Genomic DNA, 20,714 nt, shown 5'->3' on the forward strand with positions numbered 1-20,714 from the left:
GGATCTCCTCGATCACCACTGCCTACGGAGAGGAATAGTCTTGAGCGCTGATGACTAGTTGGGGAACCAGGACACATTGCTGGATGGTGACGAAGAATATTGTAGTGCTCCTATACCACCGGCTCCCCTTATCATCACCCCGGCCGTGGTTCGTCATGTTGCGAGTATCACCAGAAAATGCTTACATTCGTAGAGATAGTAGTAACCTGCATGCTGCTCGATATGAGGTAGCTGAAAGCAATATTAATGTTTGAAAGGAAAGAAGACGCATTCACTCAATGAAAAATGCAGCGCATGGTCCACCACGAGTCCACGACCATCTCGATGAATAGACTTGGAATGCTGTCAAGAACGGGTAAGACACCTGTCCCAGAAAGTGATTCTTCAGCTGGAAGTCACAAAAATCAGCTGACTTGCATGCTAGGCCGCATCGACGAAAATATAAAAAGGACATTACAACTCCGCGAGTATTGGAGACTTGGACCTGATCAACGATGCTACACGAACTGCCTACAGAGATTGCTCTCTACATAGCATCCTATCTCCCATTACAATCTCTCCGCAATCTCTCCCTCGTATCCAGAGCATGGCACGGTCTGATCACAGACAATCTTCAAGCAGTTTACCGCAAAGCAGCTATCTTACATCGCTTTGTCCTTCATGCCGATCTTCAGGCTGATTCCTCTGGTCAAAAACCAGATACGAAGAAAATAGATTGGTTGCAACTCTGTCTGTGCTTCTCAAAGTGCAGCTGATACCATTTGACCATCTCTGCTAGGTCAAAGACGATTGCAGATCGAGAGGGGTTGGCGAGGCAAGGCTCCGTCTATCGCGAGAGAGCTAACTTCCACCGGCAAATTCGTGCATCGAATAAAGGTCGACCAGAAGGAGAAATTCGTGATGACCACTCGCCACCATGGAGGCCTCTCCGTGATCGATTACGACACTGATCGCGTGCTTTGGGCAATAGTGAGTCGTCTGACATGCCCGTCTACCCTATCCTGAATCATCCTGACAAAACAGACTCACGTCGTCGATTACGCCCACTGCGAATATGACCGTGGCCACATCATCTTCAACCGTCACGACGATAGTAAGGAAGTGTGGCGCTACGCCCGTGACTTTCAAGACTCTGAAATTCCAGAGGGCTTCAAGCCTGACGAGGCCATGATCAGTGCATCACAGGAAGCTGCTCAGCGTTATGCATCCCCAACACTTCGTGGCCATTTCAGACCGTGGGCTCTCCTCCACATGCCAGAACCCACCCGTGCATTCCGCTTCTCGTACCCAACGCTGCTTTCGGCTGGCGCAAATTACGCCTATTTGTGGGACGTATCGACTTCTTCTCTTGTTGAAACGATCAACAACATTCAAACGCCCAATCAAGATGGGACTCTAGGGACCCTCTGCTACGTCGAAGTCAACGACCAATACGCTTTCTTCTGCGGGTCCAATCAACTACGCATTTTTGCAAGAGGCGGTGGTGCCTTGGTATATCACCTGTGCATGAAAGACTTGCAGCGCGTCAACTGGGATGTACTTCCAGACAACAATGATGACCCGTCTCCTTCATCTCTCTTCCAGCCCCAACGACTTCACGAGGCATATCACGTTTCTTCATCATCTCCGAGCAACTTTGTTGCAGGTAAGGTCTATACGTCGATCTATATCATCTACTTATTATGTGTGTAGCCCATGTATCCACCTCGGGCAAGGACATCGCAATCCTCACCGCATCAGGGATCTTCATTTGGATTCGGGGCTTTGAACGACTCTTCCATCGTGAGGCCACACTTGGTGACATAGCAACCTTCCTCAATTTCAACGCCTCCCGAAACGGCTTCCGAGATGTCTCAATCTATCTAGCGCTCGGAGAATCGAACGAAAAAGCTGCGATCGCAACCGTAAGTCTTCCTTCCACACATGGGATTCTCAGCGCTAAACCCATCGCAGCGCAAGGGCTTGTTTATCGTATCCTTAGACCCTGAAATCAGCAAGTTAACTGCGGAAGGCGCCTGCGCGTCCTGGCTTATCCGTCTGCCGCATGGCAAGATACGACAACAGCCGACACCTAGCATCTATATCATGTCTGCAAATGACAGATACGGGCCTCTTTTTCAACTGGTACCCGTCTTCAGAGCAAAACAGACCTTCTCAACCAGCCCGGCGCATGATGATGATCCCGCCTCCACCTCATGGGCATCTTCCGGCGCCTATCCAGATTGTGCCGTCGCCTCAAGCTCAAGCTCAGCATGCGAACCAAGCCCAGGCACCTGTTCAAACTATGTTGCCCGTTGGCGTGGAGGGGCAGAGTGATTATCTTCCTGGGCTTGAGCCTATCGAGTCTAGCGATGATGATGAGGTGGGGGAATATGGGGCTCCTGATCCGCCTTCTCCTACTATCGCTGAGGATGCTGGTCCACCCCCTTTGGTCGAGACGCACGAAGACGAAGAGGACGAAATTGACGGAGGAGATCTTGTAGAAGACGAAGACCTGGATGAGGAAGCGGAGGATGAGATCATTGATGGTTTTCAGTTTGGTGGTGATGGTGAGCGCCTATTGTGTCGATACGTGTTCGTGATCTGATGTTGTGTCTTTTTGATGCAGGTTTTATGCAGGTCATCGTAAATGATTGGTTTCTTCCTATTAGCTCGAGCACGGTGCATTGCATACATGTTTGACGTATAAATCTGTTCGTGAATCTATTTTACAGAGTTGTACTACTTGGAGAATGCTACCATGATGAGCCCATGATCTACTGGCGCAGTCATTGCAACCACACGAGGAATACATGTGTTGAACCGAAGATTCAAAGCAGGTATTCGTCATCTGACAGAATGATCAGATTTCTATGGCGCCCATAATGCCGTATTCTTACACGTTGCTGTAGAGAGACAGGTGAGTTTGAGAGTGATGATTAAAAAGGACATGCTGTATAACGTATAGCCACGAAGAAGGGATATATAATTAGAAGTTGCCTATCAATCATGGTATCGTTCCTCGTCCTTGATAGCATTCCTGTAACGTGAATACCCTACCCGAGCATCCTGCGCTGATGAACTGACGATTGGTCCAAGCAGGACAATTGCAGCGGCTCTCGAGACTGGCAACGTCAGATAGGAGGACGACTCACCGAACACAATCCAATCAACCACCATGGCTTCCAGCTCGAAACGGCCTGTTATAGCAGTGAATGAATCGGTTCTAACACCGGTGATGACCTTGGAGGGACATAAACCCCATTCGTGGACCTCGTCTAATGGTACTCATCACGAGTACAAATCCGTTGACTGCATTTCCTATTTTCCCGACGGCAAGCAAATGATCAGCGGATCAATGGATAAGACGATTCGGCGATGGGACCTGCGGGACGGTAAGGAGATCAAGGAAGCTCGGGAAGTTTTCGAGCATTATGTACAAGGAGTGGGGATATCAAGGGATGGTCGATGGGTCGTCACTGCAGTTGATTGGGTGCTCAAAGTGTGTGAGGTTGAGACGGGGGTCGTGAGAATATTTGGTGCAGGCGTTGACAGTGGGATCAAGTGCATGGATATCTCCGCGGATAGTATGCTGCTAGCGGGTGGGTCATGGGATGGGACAGCGCGGATATGGAGCTTGGACACTGGACAAATCGTGGCTGGTCCATTCAAAATTGGTGATCAATTTTATTGGGGAATAGGAGTTCGACTCTCGCAAGACTCTCGGAAGCTGGCGGTGACATCATTGGATTTCAGGTCCAAGAAGCGATCCCTTCAAGTGTGGGACGTCCAGGCACAGAAATTGGCTGTCCGAGCCAGTGTCACTAGAGATCAGAGGTATACTTCTTACCCGATTTATTCACCGGTAATTTGGACAACAAAAGGCAAATCCATCATAACCATATCCACTCCAGATCTTGAATCGGTTGACACAATCTATGAGTTTGATGCGTCGACGCTCAAGACTGTCGGAGATTCATTCCAAGGCCACACACGTCATATCTGGAGGCTAGCACTCTCATTTGATTGTCTTCTTCTCGCCAGTGCTTCCAACGACAACACTATCAAGCTCTGGTCCTTTGAGTCCCGCCAACTCCTTGCCTCATTCCACGTCCGAAGTCCCTGTTCCCTTATCCTCTCACCTGACTCATACCAGCTGGCTTACACCACATGGGAGGAGCCCAACATATATGTATGCGACATTCCAGCCAACGTCCTCGCTAGTATCGGTTTCGCAAAAGAGGTGTGTATTCACCCATTCATAGTAGTAATTTGCCTACTAAAATATCTTCTAGACAAGCGGACACCTCACCAAGCTACTCAACGTACGTGATCCTGCTATTTTACTCATTACGCCACTCCATTCTCTATCCCAGTCTGACGCAACATGTCATCCCATTCGCCGTAAACCACCAATATCGGTCATTCCTCCCGCTCCCCGCCCTCTAGCAGTTACAGTTCAACCTTCGCGACCCGTCTTCCTTGGCTTTTTGCGCAAATTCCTCCCTTCTTCTCATACGAACACAGTTCGTCCCATTCACAACAACGAGCCCTGTAATCCCTTGGATGTAGGTTTCTTTCATCTAGCTTATTCACAGTTGACTGAATAATCCCCTTGTAGTTCCCCGCTACAAGACCCTTGCCTCGTCCAATTGTAGATCTCAATGACAATGTGAGCGAGGACCGCCATTATCATATGATCTACTGACTATTTTTTTAGTTTCTGCCACCGACCACCCAATCCTCTCCCCCTAATATCACAACCGTCAGATCCCTCCTACACAGCCTGTCAACCTGGCGGCCCCTTCAAAGAGGCCATAGATCGCCGGCTATCGTCGAGGTTCCTCTCGCACAAGGTGTTGAGGTATGCGCAGCCCATTTCTCTCGCTTCTCACTGCTCATATATAATCTTATAGCGGAACGTTGCAGCAGGTGGTACACGCCGCAGAGATGATGAATGGATACCTGAAGAAAATCATGTCTCTTCTCCTCCTTCACCTAATCCAGATTCACAACAGCAGACTACGGCAGGGCAGGTCAATACCAGTACAGGAGAGCATGGAAGCGGTCGGTTTTGTTTTTGCTTTTAGTTCGACTTTGCGACTGGTGCTGTCTCGAGTCCGTCGTGGACATCTCGCTCATTAGAACCTGCTTGTATCTATAGTGTTTTTACAGGTTGGAAATCACAGTGTATCACTGTTTGCATGCAATGCAATCTTGAAGTACATCCAAAGGCAAGCAGGTAAGTGCACCCATACAGATAGATTGCTCTTCGTCTTCACTGGCATTCTCGGGTGAGTCATAACACGAACACCATATCTGAGATTTGTGCGTTCAGACTAGTATCACTGGCTTATTTTTCAGGCAAAGCACGTCGTTTCGCGTCGAACTCGTTCGACTTGAATTTCGCTCAACGTCCATTCACTCGAACATATTCATATCCGCCTGATACTACAAAAATACAATTAATTTTCACATGAAGTCATGCTCATCTGACTACACGTCGCAAGATGTCCCTTCCACAAATCCTGACTTGCCTGTCGACGGTCTGTCCAGATTCCCATTTCTGTACACAGAGCCGCTATCTTTATGAGTAAATTGGGATATATGCACCTGCAAAGGCTTCAGGGGATAATGCCGCGAGTTTTCTCTGTCGTTCTCACTGCCAGTAGTCGACCCATGACGGACAGTCAAAATGTGACAGTGAGGATTTTTACCCATCGCGATACGAATGATCACCATGTAGAAAGTGATAGAGATGATAGGTGTGAGCTGGTCGATCAAAAGGTCAGTACGTTTCGACGATGTATGTTATCGATGAACTCACCACGTTTAACATAACAAGCGTTCCATTATTCGAGCAGACCAAACCGATCAATGTGCAGAGGAGCGCTATGGAGTATAAAATAGCAGCATCCATAACTACGCGTAGTATACTCGTCGTGGTGATCTTCATAGCGCGACTGCTAGCGATATTGCGTTCGATTTTCCATATGCGATATGCCAGTAATCCTATAAAAATTTAGCCTGGTATGAGAGTATGACGCCACGGACAGGCAGAAGAGCGCTTACCTGAACTCAGCAAATTAGTGGCAAGTGTCGAGGCATAAAATGCCAAGACCCATTCGCGAGTCTCTTGGCTAAAGACGTGTCCAGAGGTGCTGGTTGTGTGTGAAAAGCTGTAGATAGAGTATACACCAGTCGCTTTGAGATGACATCAGAGCATGCAACTGATTATAATTTGAAACTAACCTGCGATATCGCACCACAGTATGCTGGGTAGAATAATTACCCAGACGGTTTGCCAAACGACGTAACAACGATAAATCTTTATCCACAAAGCATCTCTATCAATGTCAAAACGGTAAATACGCAGTTGAACTCACCACTACCCCATCACCGAGTAGGGTTTGCAAAACGAATATCGCGCCGGTGATCATATAGGTTCCTCGGGAGAAAGACGCCTTTGGCCGGCCATGGAAATTGTCGCGGTACTGCGCTAGTCCTTCTTCAGTCTGAATAATACCCAAAACCATGTGCTTGGAGGAATTCAGCATATGATATCATACAGCAAGGCAAGAAGCTAACTGCAGTGCTCAGTACCAACAGCAAGACGGCCACAGCAGTGATCGGACGATTGATGTCGTGCATGTGACGTTTGTATGTCAGCGCCCAGATGGTGCCAATAAACATGAGGACAGAAAAGCCTGAATAACGCTATCTTGGTGAGTATGAGATGGCGAGAACGTTCGTATGCTGACCGTATAAAATGCCTTCCAGCACTATCGACATCAATGCAGCGCTATCCAGCGGGATGCCTTTTCCAAAAACCATAGCGAAAATGATGATGATAACGACCCGGGGATGTACGCTGGCAAATTTTAAAGTCCTGTGTCCAGTCCTATCTATATCATAGTTCTAGCGGAACTTACATAAAGCTTGAGCTGTCATCGTCGTGATCTCGGAAACGTTGAAATCAGCAGGTATCTGGTCGATATTTATATTCAGCGCTTCTGATGTTCATTAATGGCCAGTTGCGGAACGGATAAAGCTGTTATCTGAACGTGTTTAGCGGCTATACAACTTTGATTTGAACGTGTCGCTTGCCATATGTGCTTGGAAACGAAAGGGTTGCTTACAAGACTGAAGTTGTCATGCATCTAGTAGTACTACTAGCAAATCTTCATCGAAGCGAGCACTGGCATTGGACTTGATTTGGAGGTATGAAAGAGACTGCGCCTTGAGGATAGTGTTTGATCTTCATAGCTGGAAAGCACCTCATAGGCACTATCACGTCTACGTGCTATTGAAACACGAATGATATCAAATTGACATGTGATGCTGATTCCCGGGAGATCTAGAAGGTACATGCAAACTTTGAAGAACCACGACGCTTACATAATTATTTAGAGTTGCAGAGTCTCTGTCTCCGCTAGTTACCGGTACCGCAAGGCACCAGCAAGGATAGCACCAGTCCTTTCACCCAACCTCGCAACGTTCCTGGCATCGAGTTACTTCGCAATTCTGCTGGGCCGCTTCTGTCTATTTGCATCCCTGCCTGATGCATGATGCGCATCTTGGACATGTTGCCTAACGAGTCACGATCTGAAGTTGCAGAGCTCGAGGAAACCTTTAACCTCGGTTACCCGGTATGATGCTTGCATCATGTTCTACGTGAGTTCGAAGCATAAGAACGAATGTAGAACGCTCTCACCCAGTTTTTCATACCTCATTCATACTGTCCGAGTTGCATCGCTATGCGTCTTGGGCCGCCTGCCTTTGAAGCGGTTCATCTCGGACTTTTCTGCACGGATTCGAAACCATGCTAGTGTTTCGGGTTAAGAGGCTGCTGCAGGTTTTAGCCAAATGGTTTCGTGCGTTCCCTCTTCCTACTATTTGTATTCTACCAGATGCCACTAGTCAACAGCCCCATCCATTTACGAAAACTGACAGCAACGCATAGATGGTTTGCATAACTTGTCCCGCGTGCTCATTTGAACTACTCCCATGATGGCACACACGACTGGATACTGTAACGTGATAGGGACTATGTTCCTTGCTGAGTCACGACAGCCATCCTCCATAGGGTAGATCGAGACCAATACCAGAGAGCAAGGGAGCAGTCGGCCGTGTCTGTTTATGGACCGATTTTGATCCACTTCCTAGGCGATGGGTATCAAGCAACTCTTGTTATACCGAACGCCTACCAAAACGTCCTATTGCATTCCTACCACAGCTAAGCTAATTTCAATCACTTTATTTGCCCACAGCAAGTTTAATTTTGTAGTGTAATTCTCTTCTCCACATCCAATGAAGCAAATAATTTATTGCCGATGCAGCATATATACGAGTTGATACCTGACACTATCAAGAATACAATCAACTTTCATACGTATGAAGTCGTCGTTCGTGTTCATATGATTATATATTGCAAGATGCCCCTTCCACAATCCCTGACTTGCCTGTCGACGGTCGGTCCAGATTCCCATTTCTGCGCACCGACGCGGCATCACTGTGGGTAAATTGGGATATGTGTACCTGCAAAGGCTTCAGAGGATAATGCTGTAAGTTTCCTCCATCTGTCTCGCTGCCAGACCCATGACAGACAGTCAAAATGTGATCGTGAGTATCTTTACTCATCGCGATTCGAATAATCACGATGTAGAAAATAATAGAGATTATCGGCGTGAGCTGGTCGATTAAAGATTAGTACTTTCCGATCATACATATTGTTGGCGGAATCACCATGTTTATCATAACGTGCGATCCATTGTTGGAGCGGACTGCAACGATTAATGTGCAGAAGAGCGCTATGGAGTATAAAATAGCAGTATCCACAACCACACGTAGTATGCTTGTGGTGGTGGTTTTCATGGCGCGAATGCTAGCAACATTGCGTTCGATTTTCCAGATGCGGTATGCCAGCAATCCTGAACAAATTTCCTAAGGTTAGCATGAAGATACAACACCGCGCACAGACAAAAGCACGCTTACCTGAACTCAACAAGTTAGTCGCAAGTGTCAAGGTATAAAACATTACTGTCCATTTGCGAGTTGCGTAGTTAAAGTCGTGTCCAGAGATACCAGTTGTGTCCAGATAGTTATGGATTGAGTACACACCAGTCACTTCGAGACGATATCAGACCACAATACTCGTTCTGTATATTTGAAACTGACCTGCAATACCGCACCACAGCATGCTGGGTAAGATAATAACCCAGACGGTTCGCCAAACGACATAACAACGATAAATCTTTGTCCACAGAAGCCCTATGTCAATTTTTAAAATAGCAGATATATAATTGAACCCACCACCACCCCATCACCAAGTAAAGTTTGCAAAACGTATATCATGTTGTGGATCATAAAGGTTTCTCGGGAGAAGAAAACCACTGGCACGCCCGGAAATTTATTGTGCTGCACCAGTCTTTCTTCAGTCCGAATAGTACCTACAACCATGTGCTTGGAGAACCTCAGCATATAACATCAGATAACAAGGCAAGAAGCTAACCACAGTGCTCAGTACCAACAACAACACGGCCACAGCAGTGATTGGGTGATTGACGTCGCGCATGTGACGCTTGTATGTCAACGCCCAGATGGTGCCAATAAACATGAGGACAGAAAAGCCTGAAGAACGTCACGGTCATCTTGGTGGGTATGAAACTTGAAGCATAGTCGTATACTCACCATACAAGATGCTTTCCAGCACTAGTGACATTAATTCAGCACCATCCTCTGGGATGCCTTTTCCAGAGGCCATGGTAGAGATGATGCCCTGGGGATGTACGCTGGCAAATTCGCAGTCCTGTGTCCAGTCCCATGTATATCGTGATTCTAGCGAAATGAAACTATCATCACGATGATTTCGAAGATCCTGAATCAGCGTCGCATCAGGCAGTTATTTATATTCAGCACTCCTGATCCATCAATCGTAGAATCAATGGAGCTGTCATTTGAATGTGCTTGATATTCGAGTCAGGGTAGCAACCCTTCATCGAAGTGAGCACCAGACTGAGCTTCATGTTGATGAAAGAAACACAGGACGTATTGGATGTTGATAGGTATCAGACATCTCGTAGGTGTCGCTATCGGATCTATCATGATATCCGAGTCGAAACATGGAGATTTAAAAGTAAGTATGTTGGGCGATAGGTTACGATTTGATTTGCCGCGACTTATTTAAAGTCCGATGTTTACTCAAGTATCCTGTCGATAGAAATTCGTGGCAAGTACTTACTCTCAACACATTCCCTTGCTTGCAGGCCGAAGCCCGAGACTCGCGTAGCATGGGCCGACCCTGGCCTAATTAGGGTGAAAGAGTGAGCTTGAAGCAGCAGCAGCTATGCCTGATCTGCCTCTGGGCTGTACTAGTATGTCAAATCATATCACTGTTATTGTATTTTTCGTGTTGCAACTTGAACGCACCATCAGATCATCTCTCCAACTGGAATCCAGATGGTGTGTCTCACCGATGGCGGCCAGGGTGAGTCTTTTTCGTGAACAATTGCAATGACGAAAATAGCACAACAACGTTCAAAAATATTCAGTCTGAGCTGTACCATGCTCGATCTCATCAACATGGTTCTCGAAAAACCAGTTCACTCAGGCTATCAGTATCTTGGACAGTCGCGTGATCTCCCGGAACAGGTGTGAGATTTTTGTCACAAGTATCTCTATTCATCATATGCGTAACTAATAAAAGCCATATCTCTCAACTAGTCCGCGACGATATCATGATGTAACACGATCTTCTTAAATTCTCCATCGCATTGCCGCGATAGCAAAAATGCATCAAAAGGCTGTCCAAGGCGAATTGCCAAACGGAATCTCCGCGAGTGAGAATTGGAATGAATTTGTTCCTTTCGTGCCAGCAGGTCCATCGTGCAACGGAAATGACACGGATTTAAAGTATTTCTACGGGACCGACGACGTGATCCTCTTGTATTATTCTTTGACACGCTGCTGTGCTAGCAAAAATAGAACGAAAGACGAACCATCGCCCGCAATGCCGTGAGGTGAGCGAGGCTCCTCTTCTACAGGCGAACAGCCAGGTAGCTTGTCAGAAACATCCATCGGACCCGGGCTCGGTCCAATCTTATCATCGTCTACAAAATCAGGAAGCTCGAGAAGATACCTAACACAAGAATGGACAAACAAGTTTATCTCGCAAACGGGCTTTACCAGTGAAACTGACTTGGGATTCCTTCAGTGATGATCAGAAGTCCGTCAGCCTTGATTCCATGGTACGTGATCACGATGAGAATCTCCTAGGCAGACCACGCCTCCGCGACACAGGTTGAAACGCAAGTCAGATATGGTCTGCAGTTCTGCGAAATGAGGACCTCAGTCGTTCAAGCTGGTGAGTCAAACTTTCAATGACAGAACCGCAGGCACGGGTTTATCGCGGCCTGAGTTGTGTGCGAATATGACTTTTAGCAAAGACGAAAAGGTATTCCTGCAAGAGCCGCCCGAGCGCCTGCTTAGACTTCTTCGTCGCCTAGGAGTTTGATCTAAACTACTCTTGGAATAGCGTCTTCTGTTGACGCAGATCCGCACCGCTCCGACTTTCAGATAAGTCGCGAAACTATACATAGAGTTTTGAACTTTGTATGAGCGGCCGAAAAGCTTGAAATTGTTGCGTAATTATTTGAATGATTAGGTGGATTCAAATGCCACTCCGGTGACGATTCGTTGTATCTCGCTAAGCCATCACAAAATTTGAGTTCAGATAGTGTATGGTGTACAGCATCGAAATCCAAAGAAGCTAGTTATGTAACTTACAAGGAGCACGCACTCCACTCACTAGTCTGGGCGTCTTGCAACCTGTCACATCTTGTTCCAGCTAGAAGCCTGCTTTGAACCCGCGTATGGTAAATCTGGAGCATAAAATACACAAACCCACAAAGTAATACCTAAATGTAACACAAATATTAAAACGCCACATTAATATCGACCGGAGAAGAGGATTGAAGTCAACAAATAGATAGAGTAGAGCTTAGTCGCGATTTAAAGTTACCCAGCCTCAAAACCCAAGCTGCTCCACAAAGCTCTGCCATGCTGGATCCAGCACTGGCACCTCCTGTAGTCCATTCACGGCGCCATATGGATGCGCCGGATGAAACGTATTCAGCACTTGCTGCTGTCCACTATAGATCTCCGCCCCATACACACTCGACCCGCTAAACTGCACATCGCTCATCGCCTGGAAGAAAGACTCTGAGGAGTCGAAAGCGCCGCCAACAGTGAACGGCGACTGCTCGAACTTGTCAAAGACGCGCATGTCCTGCATGATGCGCGGGTGGATATCGAACCCGACGCCCTGTCCGTCCCAGGTGAATTGTCCACTTGACTGGGACGAGCCACTTGAATCGGCTTCTGATGGTGTGGAATGGAAAGACGGTGGCGAGGCGCTGGATTGAAGACTCGTTTTGGATATTAGATGAGTTTTGCCGCCGCCAAGGCGATCGAGCTCGGCGCGGGATAAGCTGGACTGATCGTTATCAAGAGGGCGATCAACAGCGTCGTGACCTTTTTTCCACACTTTTGTTATTGAGTCCTGCGCATAGGATGAGGGCTCTGCATGGAATATATGGAGCTGCTTACGAGGAGCAAGGCAGCAGGCTTTGAGGAAGGCGCTGACTTCTGGAACACTTCGTATACGACATCAAGCTCGCGCAATGAAGAAGGCGCTATGTTTGATTGAGGCGCACGATTAACGATCATACACATGACGATCTATAACACGGGTTATAACGCACTTGAATTATTTGAGTTGAACTGGGCTACTCACGGCGGCGGATAAAGCATGTGACCAGTACAGACTCAAACGCTCTATCGCTTGCGGAATCTTCCTAACTGCATGCGAGTGATTTTCTATCACTCGCCATGCAGAGCGATACATCGCCATGACCGAAGGACCGTACTTATGCTTCAGGAGGTCGTTGGGTTGGTCCTCTAAAGCTTGTGTAAAGTATCGTCGATGGATATTTAACAACGCTAAACACGCCACCAATAAATTCCATGCACTATTCAAAATAGATGGGTATACCCACTGGTTTCCTTGTTTGTGAGGAGAAAAGACATGTGGACTTGCTCAAGAAGTGTGGCTTTTGTGAGAGGTTCGTGCATGGTACAACGGGGCTGGAGATGTGGGGGGATAGGGAAATCGCGGATTTTCCGATCGAGTTCGAGGATAGTGCTGTAGGTAGGTGTCTTGGCTCCAAACGCATTAACCATTACGTGGTGCAGGAGCCGCGAAAATTGCCACGACCACATGTGCCCTAAGGGTATGTGAGGATAGTGAAGTAGAATGACAGAAATGCATACCACTCATCTCCTTTTCCCCTTTATCATTAACTACCGCGAAATCATCATTTGGGTAAGGAGTGTCGATCCAATCAGGGGAGACATTCGGTGGGCGGCCGGAATAGAAACTCTGGAATACACAACATGAGTGAGAAGTCACAGCGCTAGTTTGAATGGCGCACAATCCAGGTGTCCAGCATGAACATCTGCCAAAAGACGGAACTGCGTTTTTGAATAACAGCGTCATTAAGCTTCCACCTAGCACCAGAAAGATCTTGAAGATGTCATTAGTCCCAGATACACCAAGCGGGTAGCCTGAAAGACGTACGAACGCCAATCTAGGAAAATCGATGAGAGACTCGTGGTATGTGAAGTAAATAAACGAACCCTGTAGCCAAGCTTTACAGCTAACCCAATGAACAAGTATGATCTGCTTGAATCCATCTGTAAGTCGCTCAGTTCCAGGTACTGTACAATATGAAGCTAATGTGAATTTTAGCATTTGAACATTTATTTCTCGCTAGGGAAGAGACAAACCAGTGCGATGAGAGTATGGACACTCGTTTCCATGCAGGGGGAAGTAAAGTGCAGCGAAACATGCGATAGAATATGATACTCCTGTGCCTCCACGGCATAAGATGGCTTTTCAAAGTCAAAGAGTGTGGCAAGAGCGAATATGCTGAACAGAAGCGAAAGATCATGAGAACCAGGTATTTCCTCGTAACAACTATCGAGGAAACTTGCTCAGGAGCACGACATGAAAGAAGCAGAAGCAGCCTACCTCGCACGATAAACACTTCCAAGGATATTATCGAAAAGGTCCGATCGTGTCAGGGGAGTCCACCTAGCAGAAATGGTTAGGCGTTCACTCTGCTACTAGTACATGAACATACAAGACTTCACCCCATTCAAGGTAAATCTCACTAAGGCGGATCGCCTCTGATAATGGGGGCAGATATGAAAAAACAGGTTTCCAAAGGCCATTGTCAGACAGGGTACAGTCAGAACCAGGTAACCAAGTATCGAGGATCTGTTTCGAAAGTCGGGGAAAGGTTTCAGAAAAAGGAGGCTTTGGTTGTTTCAGAGGTGGCTAAAAAAACGTCACACAGATGTCGCAAAGCGGTCACGACAAACCATACCTGAATGAGATACTATCAGGATGTTCAGTAAGTATTCATTACTTCTGAATATAGGACTTACTTCTGAACGGGCGGTGCCGCCCATGAAAGTGGTTTCTCCACGAGTGCCAATGGTGAGCGTGCCTATAACCGAACTTAGCTACGTGTATTAACCAAAAACTTCAATGAGCATCACCGAATGCATCTATGACAGAATCAGCATCAGCCTTATTCGAAATTTGGGGCTGTTGTTCAGGAAAGTTGGTGCTTGAGCTAGATCCTGGACTATCATTTGAAAGGACACTAGTGGTGTCTGAAAGCAGTGGGTGCGGTGAATCGGATGATTTGGAGTGCATTTGGCGGAGCGTCTCCTCAAGTTCACGTATCCGCGCTGACATTACTTCGATTTTGTTGTGCAACTCCTCTGTATTTGTGAGCACAAGGCTGTGCATGTGTCAGAACAGTGAGATAGGAAACAGAGGGACTGCATACCGATTGCCCTTTCCCGTTGTCAAAGATCCTGAATATGGTCTAAGGCTTGAGATATCTTATAGATCACGAAAAGAGCAGACCACTAGGACATATTGAGTCACAACCACGTTTTACGCAAGTCTCGCATGGAACCTACACGACAACCAAGTCAGCAATACTATTAAGCCACAAAGAACAGAACGACAGGCCTTGCGATCACAGCGAAGTTTGAGTCTGATACAATGAAGGACGCGAGCAATGGATCGTAAACGTGTTCGTCAAACGTGCCGTCTAACTTGATTGAGTGAGCGAAATGAAAACTGACCTTCTACACTCTGCGCAAGACGTGGGTACTCTGCCAGGTTTCTTTCTTTCCTTCTGCTCGCCATTCTTTAAGTCTGTTGTCCTGGTCATTGCGAGAATAGCAAAAAGACACAGCGCGAATAGGAGGGCAAATGCGCGTTGACGTGACTAAGCACGGACACGACTCTTTGAACATAGCCCTCGGCATGTCGCTGACTGATCAATGATACGAATGTCGTCACTTGCCATCATGTGCATGATCGCCCGGACTCGATATCATCATGGGGTACAACGACTGCCGACTCATCATCATGCATAGAAACCATCGATATATATATAACATAGCCGAGGTTGCGAAGCACACAAGGAACAGCATCGGCTCTCACAACTTCACGTTGTTCAAAGACCTGGGTTGTCCTCGTATAGCACAGGATGTTGCAATAAGTGAAAGCACGGTAATTCAAATTTAACACGTTCTCTTGATCATGTTCGCCCAATAGCGGCCACGCCTGTTTGAATTGATGGTGAACTCGAAGCACCCTAGCACACTTATATCGTATCCTGTGCAAGATTTTGATGCAATCTTTGTCGTATCTCACGCAAGAAGACACGAAGCTAACAAGAAAGTTCATATTGCTTGACTGCATCTGTAAGCGTGCGACAATGACCGCTTGAACTTGAATAGCTAGGGCGGTGCGCGAGGATCATGTGAAGTTGAAGCATTGAGGGAAGTTTCTGTCACAGATGTTGGTGCTTCTTCTGTGATTAGTGTCCCAGACTAATGAGAAGTCTAGGGTGCATGCTAAACGGAGGGTGACTGTGCCCACAATTGTAAGTTTGCCTTGAATTCACTTACCAAGGTCCGATGGCATGATGGAAAACATGTGCGACATGGTGTGCACTGCCACTATGCTACCATCAAATTGGTCTCAAATAATTGATGACTAACTGAGAATGCTAGTAAAAACGAAGAGCAATATCATCGGCGCGTCTTACCTCCCTTTCTTTTGACACCCTTACCTCAAGACCGCGTGCATACACTCCATACCCCATCCCTTTCCAGCTCGTCGATGAAATGCCTGTGTTAAAGTCAAGCGCCAGTGTTGTAAATTACCGACCAAAAAGTTAACGCTGAGGACAAACTCCATGCAAGTAAGCACTTCGAAGTTCAAGCGTACAAGCAAGTACCCGAGTCGTTCGTCCTCTAAGGAGCGATCACCCTTCGCAAACTAGATCACCAGCAAACAGAAATACGCTGTGATATCCAACCTGTGAAAATACACTATAGATACAAGCAGGTTCTAATTAGCAAGATGTTCACGATGGACTCGTCATGGTAGTGTCCGCAAGTTGAACCTAAAAGCAAAAACAAAACCGACCGCTTCCATGCTCTCCTGTATCGGTCTTGATCTGCACTACTACTGTTTGGGCCACCGGCTGTTGCGAATCCGGGTTGGGCGAAGGAGGAGGAGAGACATAGTATTCCTCAGGTATCCATTCATTGTTTTTGCGGGGTGTTCCACCTGCAGCAACGTTCCGCTAGAAATTGATATATGAGCAGTGAGAAGGGAGAGCAATGGGCTGTGTATACCTCTACAGCATATGCGACAACTTCCCGAGGGTCCTTTATCTGCTTACCCTCCCGCAGGTCCCTTCGCCTAATGGTCTTATCGTCTGATCCGCTGATCATTTGCGTGCCGTCGGGAAAATAGGAAAGCTCTGTGTACCCTTGGGGAGTATCATCAGGCGACGAGTGTGAATACGGTGTATGTCCCTTCGAGGTCATCACCGGTGGCAGAACCGAATTATTCCCGGCTATACGGGGCCGTTTCGAGCTGGAAGCCATGGCAGTTGTGTCTTATGATTATGCGTTCGGTGAGTTGTCCTTGTATGCGCTAGGCCCAGAGCCGCTGTACTTTCCCTGCTTGGGGCAATCGTTAGTTCATCAGCGCAGGAAACTCGTGTAGGTTATTCACGTTATATGAATGCTATCAAGGACGAGGAATGATACCATGATTGATAGACAACCTCCACTTATATGTATATCCCCTTCGCCGCTATGCGTTATGTGGCGTGTTCTCCTTTCACCATCGCTATCAAACTTGTCTCTCTTTGAGTGTGATACAAGGACGCGAGCAATGGATCATAAACGTGTCGTCTAACTTAATCGAGGGAGATTAAAACTGACCTTCTGCACTCTGCACGAGACGTGCCAGATTTCATCCTTTCCTTCTGCTCGCCATTCTTCAAAGCTTCAATTCTGTTGTCCTGGTCATTGCGATGATGGCAAAAAGAAACACGATCCGTGTTGAAATGGCTAAGCACGACATTGAACATAGCCCTCGGCACCGACCGGTCGGTCACTACTTCACTTGCCATGATGATGATCACGGGCGATCATCATCATCGGGTACAACGACTGCCGGCTCATTATCATCCATAGAAACAATCAATCAGAACGAGTCGCAAAGCGCACAAGTAACAGCCATCGAACAGTGCATCGGCTCTAACAACTCACGCGTGGCTCTGTTGTTGTTCAAAGACCTGGTCTTCCTCGTACAGCACAGGATGTTGAATGGTCAACAAACAAAAAGTACAAGTGAATTTTGGTCTATAGCCTGCTATTGTCCTCATGGTAGTAGTACCGCGCTAGAAGGCTTGGCGGCCAAGCCTTCTTGAATTGACGGTGAACTGCAAGCACGCTAGTACGCACGTTGCCGGTCCTTGAGCTAACCGTTTCGATATTGGTCATGTGAGGTAATATGACAAGCCTCGGTGTACTTATCATGGTTATTATTAATATCGATGATGAGTCTTGCCGCCGCATTTCCGATCGTCTTGAATTTCACTTTCCTCGGATATCTGGCAATGTCTACAGAGCGGATTCATATTGTCGGGCCTGGAGGAAATTCCTTCTTAGGGAGCTAATTTTGAAATAAACCGGCTATAAGCTCGAACCATAAGTTATTCCTAGCCGCACGTGCAACGAACATCCAACAGCTCACTTGGTACTGGTATCGCACTTCCATTCAAGGATTCAACCATGATGGCCGTTTATACGTGATTCCGTTTGCGTCAAACTACAGTTAAACTCGAATGTCAGACGCTTACTCGGAACCGGCAATATCGAGGAGACTAGGTCCAATTAATCGGTCGTTATTCGGTCCGTGTCACAGGCGAGAACCAGTGACTGGTCATGGAAAGATCCACGGAAGCTTTTCATACTTAGAATACAGACTTTGATATTGCGCCCTTCTGGCTCTTAAAAAGGCCACCAAGAAACTTTACACACCAGGCCTCCGGACTATCCTTAACCATCCCCTTCAGTCATGGATCAAAACATGCAGCCAACATTGCAGGGGAAGCCACAACCCGCCCCACTATTTCTCAGCGACTATCCTAAAAATGCAAACTCTTCAGTTTCTAGCGGCCAAGATTCATTGAATCCGACCGACGATGTTCTACCCCCTGCACATACTAACAGAACGTTGGTGTTGTGTTTGTAGGTTGTTTTTGTAAATCCTCTTGCTCATCGACTGACTGTCCTATCTCAGTGACGGAACCGGTGATCAGGTGCGCAGACTTCATTCTCTTATAGTGCTTAATGGTTGACCAGCCGAACAGTTTAGTTCTGATGTATGTCACTGTTTCTGTTTCTCAGAGTCCTTCGCATCTCACTGGCCATTCAGAACTCTAACATCGTCCAGCTATTCAGCATGCTCGTCAAGGATAACCCCGCTTTGCAGATGGTTTACTATCAGGTAATATTAAACAATCTTCGGACCTGAACTAGGCTCACCCATGATAGGCTGGTATAGGAACATACACTATACCGGAAATGGCCACACCCAGGATGGCTAAGGTTTCCAAGACTGTTGACATGATGGTTGGGACTCATCTCAACGCCCATGTAATGGGTCAGCTATACTTATACTCCTTCCATCTTCGGCTGCTCATTTCAAATAGGAGGATACGAATTTCTCATGCAGAATTGTGAAGTCAGAACGCGCTTTCCAGGTTATGCGACTAATTTTAGCTTTCGCAGATGAAGCTGGTGATAAGATCTGTATATTCGGCTTTTCGAGAGGTGCATATACAGCGCGCGCGCTTGCTGGAATGTAAGCCTTTCCAGATTGTTATTGGCCGAAGCATCAACGTATTATGCTCGCAGGGTTCACAAAGTCGGACTTTTGCCTCGCTGCAATCATCAACAGGTTCCCTTTGCCTACAATATGTACAGCCGTGATGATGCAGAAGGCTGGGCGCTGAGCTCTAAATTCAAGAAGGCTTTCTCTATTAACGTGGACATTGAATTTGTCGGTGTTTGGTGCGTTCGCAGCGCTGGTTCGGTGTGATCAATAATCTAAACTTCACTTGTGAATAGGGATACCGTTAGTGCGGTGGGAATCATACCTAAACGACTGCCCTTTACGACGGCGAACGACAGTATCAGGTACTTCCGTCATGCAATTTCTCTTGACGAACACCGGGTGTATGTGTCTCGAATTCCTCTTCAGTGACTTGCTATCTAATTTGCAATACTCAGGCGCTTCAAACCAAATCTTTGGATACGCCCGACCGAGGAGCACAAGGCATGCGGTGTTAAACGTGAACACATGCCTCGCAGCTTCAAGAGGGTTCTCCCGAAACGGCATGAACCCGAATGTACAAACACCCCAGACAGCGAAGCAACGAAGAAGTCACATCATCATCACGAGTGTCAGGATCAGATGGAACAACAGTTCGCAGTCAGCGACTCAGCACCCATCAAGGAGACGGACGTCCAAGAGGTTTGGTTTGCTGGGTGTCATTGCGGTAAGAACCTCGAGTTCGGCAAAGTACAGTTCTAATCATAAAGCAGACGTCGGCGGAGGTTCCGTCCAGAACGGTACCCGCAATAGTCTGGCCCGCATTCCGCTCAGGTGGATGATTCGAGAATTGTTCAAGCTTGAAATCGGCATCCTCTTCCACCGGAACATGTTCACAAAAATCGGCATAGATCCCAAGACTCTTTACCCTGTATCCGCAGCTATGCAGCCTCGGCCTCCTCCAGTATACCAATCTCCGCCGGCCCCATCTTCTGGCGTGCAGAAACTGACGATAAAGGACCGTGCGACGCCACCGCCTAAAGTTATTACTGATGATCCTGCGATGATCGTCTATAGTGACGGCTCTGCATTCGTGAGCGAGGAACTTGAGGACTTGGCTGACGCTACCAGCCCCATGTATGATCAGCTCCGTCTCGCACCTGCATGGTGGCTTTTGGAGGTCATTCCACAGATGCTTCACTACCAGGATGACGAGAATAACTCTTTGGTTCACCATTACACGTGCGTGATCTCGTACTCTATTTACTTTCATGCTGACTTTGATGGAAGGGTTAACATGGGTCATGGCCGACACATCGCGCGCCAAGAAAGCGTTGGCGTCAAATTCCATAGGAGTGTCAAGATTCGCATGGAGGCCGATAATCTCGCAGGTGGAAAATACTGGCCCAAGGCGAAACTAAAAGTGGAACCTGAATGGGTTGACTGA

At 47.2% G+C, this 20,714-nt stretch overlaps 5 protein-coding genes across 5 annotated transcripts; 2 read left to right on the forward strand and 3 right to left on the reverse strand.

Annotated features, from left to right (window-relative positions):
• The first annotated feature begins 476 nt into the window (after window positions 1-476).
• On the forward strand, window positions 477-2,904 carry EDB93DRAFT_1152673 (uncharacterized protein). The gene is made up of 7 exons (XM_041449760.1): window positions 477-729; window positions 779-969; window positions 1,024-1,645; window positions 1,693-1,904; window positions 1,954-1,971; window positions 2,012-2,549; window positions 2,609-2,904. Exons 1-7 carry the CDS (start codon window positions 495-497, stop codon window positions 2,680-2,682), a joined length of 1,890 nt encoding a protein of 629 aa, XP_041306558.1. The 5' UTR covers window positions 477-494; the 3' UTR covers window positions 2,683-2,904.
• A 2,571-nt stretch (window positions 2,905-5,475) lies between these two features.
• Window positions 5,476-6,813, reverse strand: EDB93DRAFT_1241237 (uncharacterized protein; the record flags this gene model as incomplete). The annotated part of the gene is made up of 7 exons (XM_041451849.1): window positions 5,476-5,751; window positions 5,807-5,991; window positions 6,052-6,183; window positions 6,232-6,307; window positions 6,366-6,518; window positions 6,568-6,686; window positions 6,741-6,813. 7 exons carry the CDS (start codon window positions 6,811-6,813, stop codon window positions 5,476-5,478), a joined length of 1,014 nt encoding a protein of 337 aa, XP_041306559.1.
• A 1,189-nt stretch (window positions 6,814-8,002) lies between these two features.
• On the reverse strand, window positions 8,003-10,168 carry EDB93DRAFT_530025 (uncharacterized protein). Its single transcript, XM_041456637.1, has 7 exons — window positions 9,670-10,168; window positions 9,491-9,609; window positions 9,292-9,441; window positions 9,157-9,232; window positions 8,974-9,105; window positions 8,725-8,909; window positions 8,003-8,670 (listed from the first exon to the last, which is right to left on the reverse strand). The coding sequence occupies exons 1-7, from the start codon at window positions 9,740-9,742 to the stop codon at window positions 8,401-8,403; spliced, it is 1,005 nt and encodes a 334-aa protein (XP_041306560.1). The 5' UTR covers window positions 9,743-10,168; the 3' UTR covers window positions 8,003-8,400.
• Window positions 10,169-12,004: 1,836 nt separating this feature from the next.
• EDB93DRAFT_1087548 (uncharacterized protein) lies at window positions 12,005-15,029 on the reverse strand (the record flags this gene model as incomplete). Its single annotated transcript, XM_041446052.1, has 13 exons — window positions 12,005-12,538; window positions 12,586-12,717; window positions 12,773-12,978; window positions 13,035-13,262; window positions 13,309-13,417; window positions 13,470-13,561; window positions 13,671-13,717; window positions 14,069-14,131; window positions 14,181-14,377; window positions 14,488-14,549; window positions 14,602-14,849; window positions 14,898-14,925; window positions 14,978-15,029. Coding segments are annotated over 13 exons (1,998 nt in total), but the record flags the coding sequence as incomplete, so codon positions are not given.
• Window positions 15,030-18,520: 3,491 nt separating this feature from the next.
• Window positions 18,521-20,714, forward strand: EDB93DRAFT_1087441 (uncharacterized protein; the record flags this gene model as incomplete). Its single annotated transcript, XM_041446042.1, has 12 exons — window positions 18,521-18,681; window positions 18,734-18,752; window positions 18,804-18,815; window positions 18,869-18,940; window positions 18,988-19,096; window positions 19,146-19,172; window positions 19,225-19,297; window positions 19,351-19,506; window positions 19,564-19,671; window positions 19,726-19,994; window positions 20,038-20,509; window positions 20,558-20,714. 12 exons carry the CDS (start codon window positions 18,521-18,523, stop codon window positions 20,712-20,714), a joined length of 1,635 nt encoding a protein of 544 aa, XP_041306562.1.

Source organism: Suillus bovinus, assembly GCF_016758785.1.
Source record: "Suillus bovinus strain UH-Sbo-P2 chromosome Unknown EDB93scaffold_37, whole genome shotgun sequence".
NCBI classification, from domain to species: domain Eukaryota; kingdom Fungi; phylum Basidiomycota; class Agaricomycetes; order Boletales; family Suillaceae; genus Suillus; species Suillus bovinus.

Bases quoted from the DNA above. Each gene is read 5' to 3' on its own strand.
- EDB93DRAFT_1152673 (XM_041449760.1), top strand. From the start codon at position 495: ATGCTACACGAACTGCCTACAGAGATTGCTCTCTACATAGCATCCTAT. The intron at 970-1,023 runs GTGAGTCGTCTG...CTGACAAAACAG, and splicing joins ATCGCGTGCTTTGGGCAATA to ACTCACGTCGTCGATTACGC. The intron at 2,550-2,608 runs GTGAGCGCCTAT...TTTTTGATGCAG, and splicing joins TTTTCAGTTTGGTGGTGATG to GTTTTATGCAGGTCATCGTA.
- EDB93DRAFT_530025 (XM_041456637.1), bottom strand. From the start codon at position 9,742: ATGGCCTCTGGAAAAGGCATCCCAGAGGATGGTGCTGAATTAATGTCA. The intron at 9,610-9,669 runs GTGAGTATACGA...GACGTTCTTCAG, and splicing joins GCTGGAAAGCATCTTGTATG to GCTTTTCTGTCCTCATGTTT. The intron at 9,442-9,490 runs GTTAGCTTCTTG...AGGTTCTCCAAG, and splicing joins TGTTGGTACTGAGCACTGTG to CACATGGTTGTAGGTACTAT.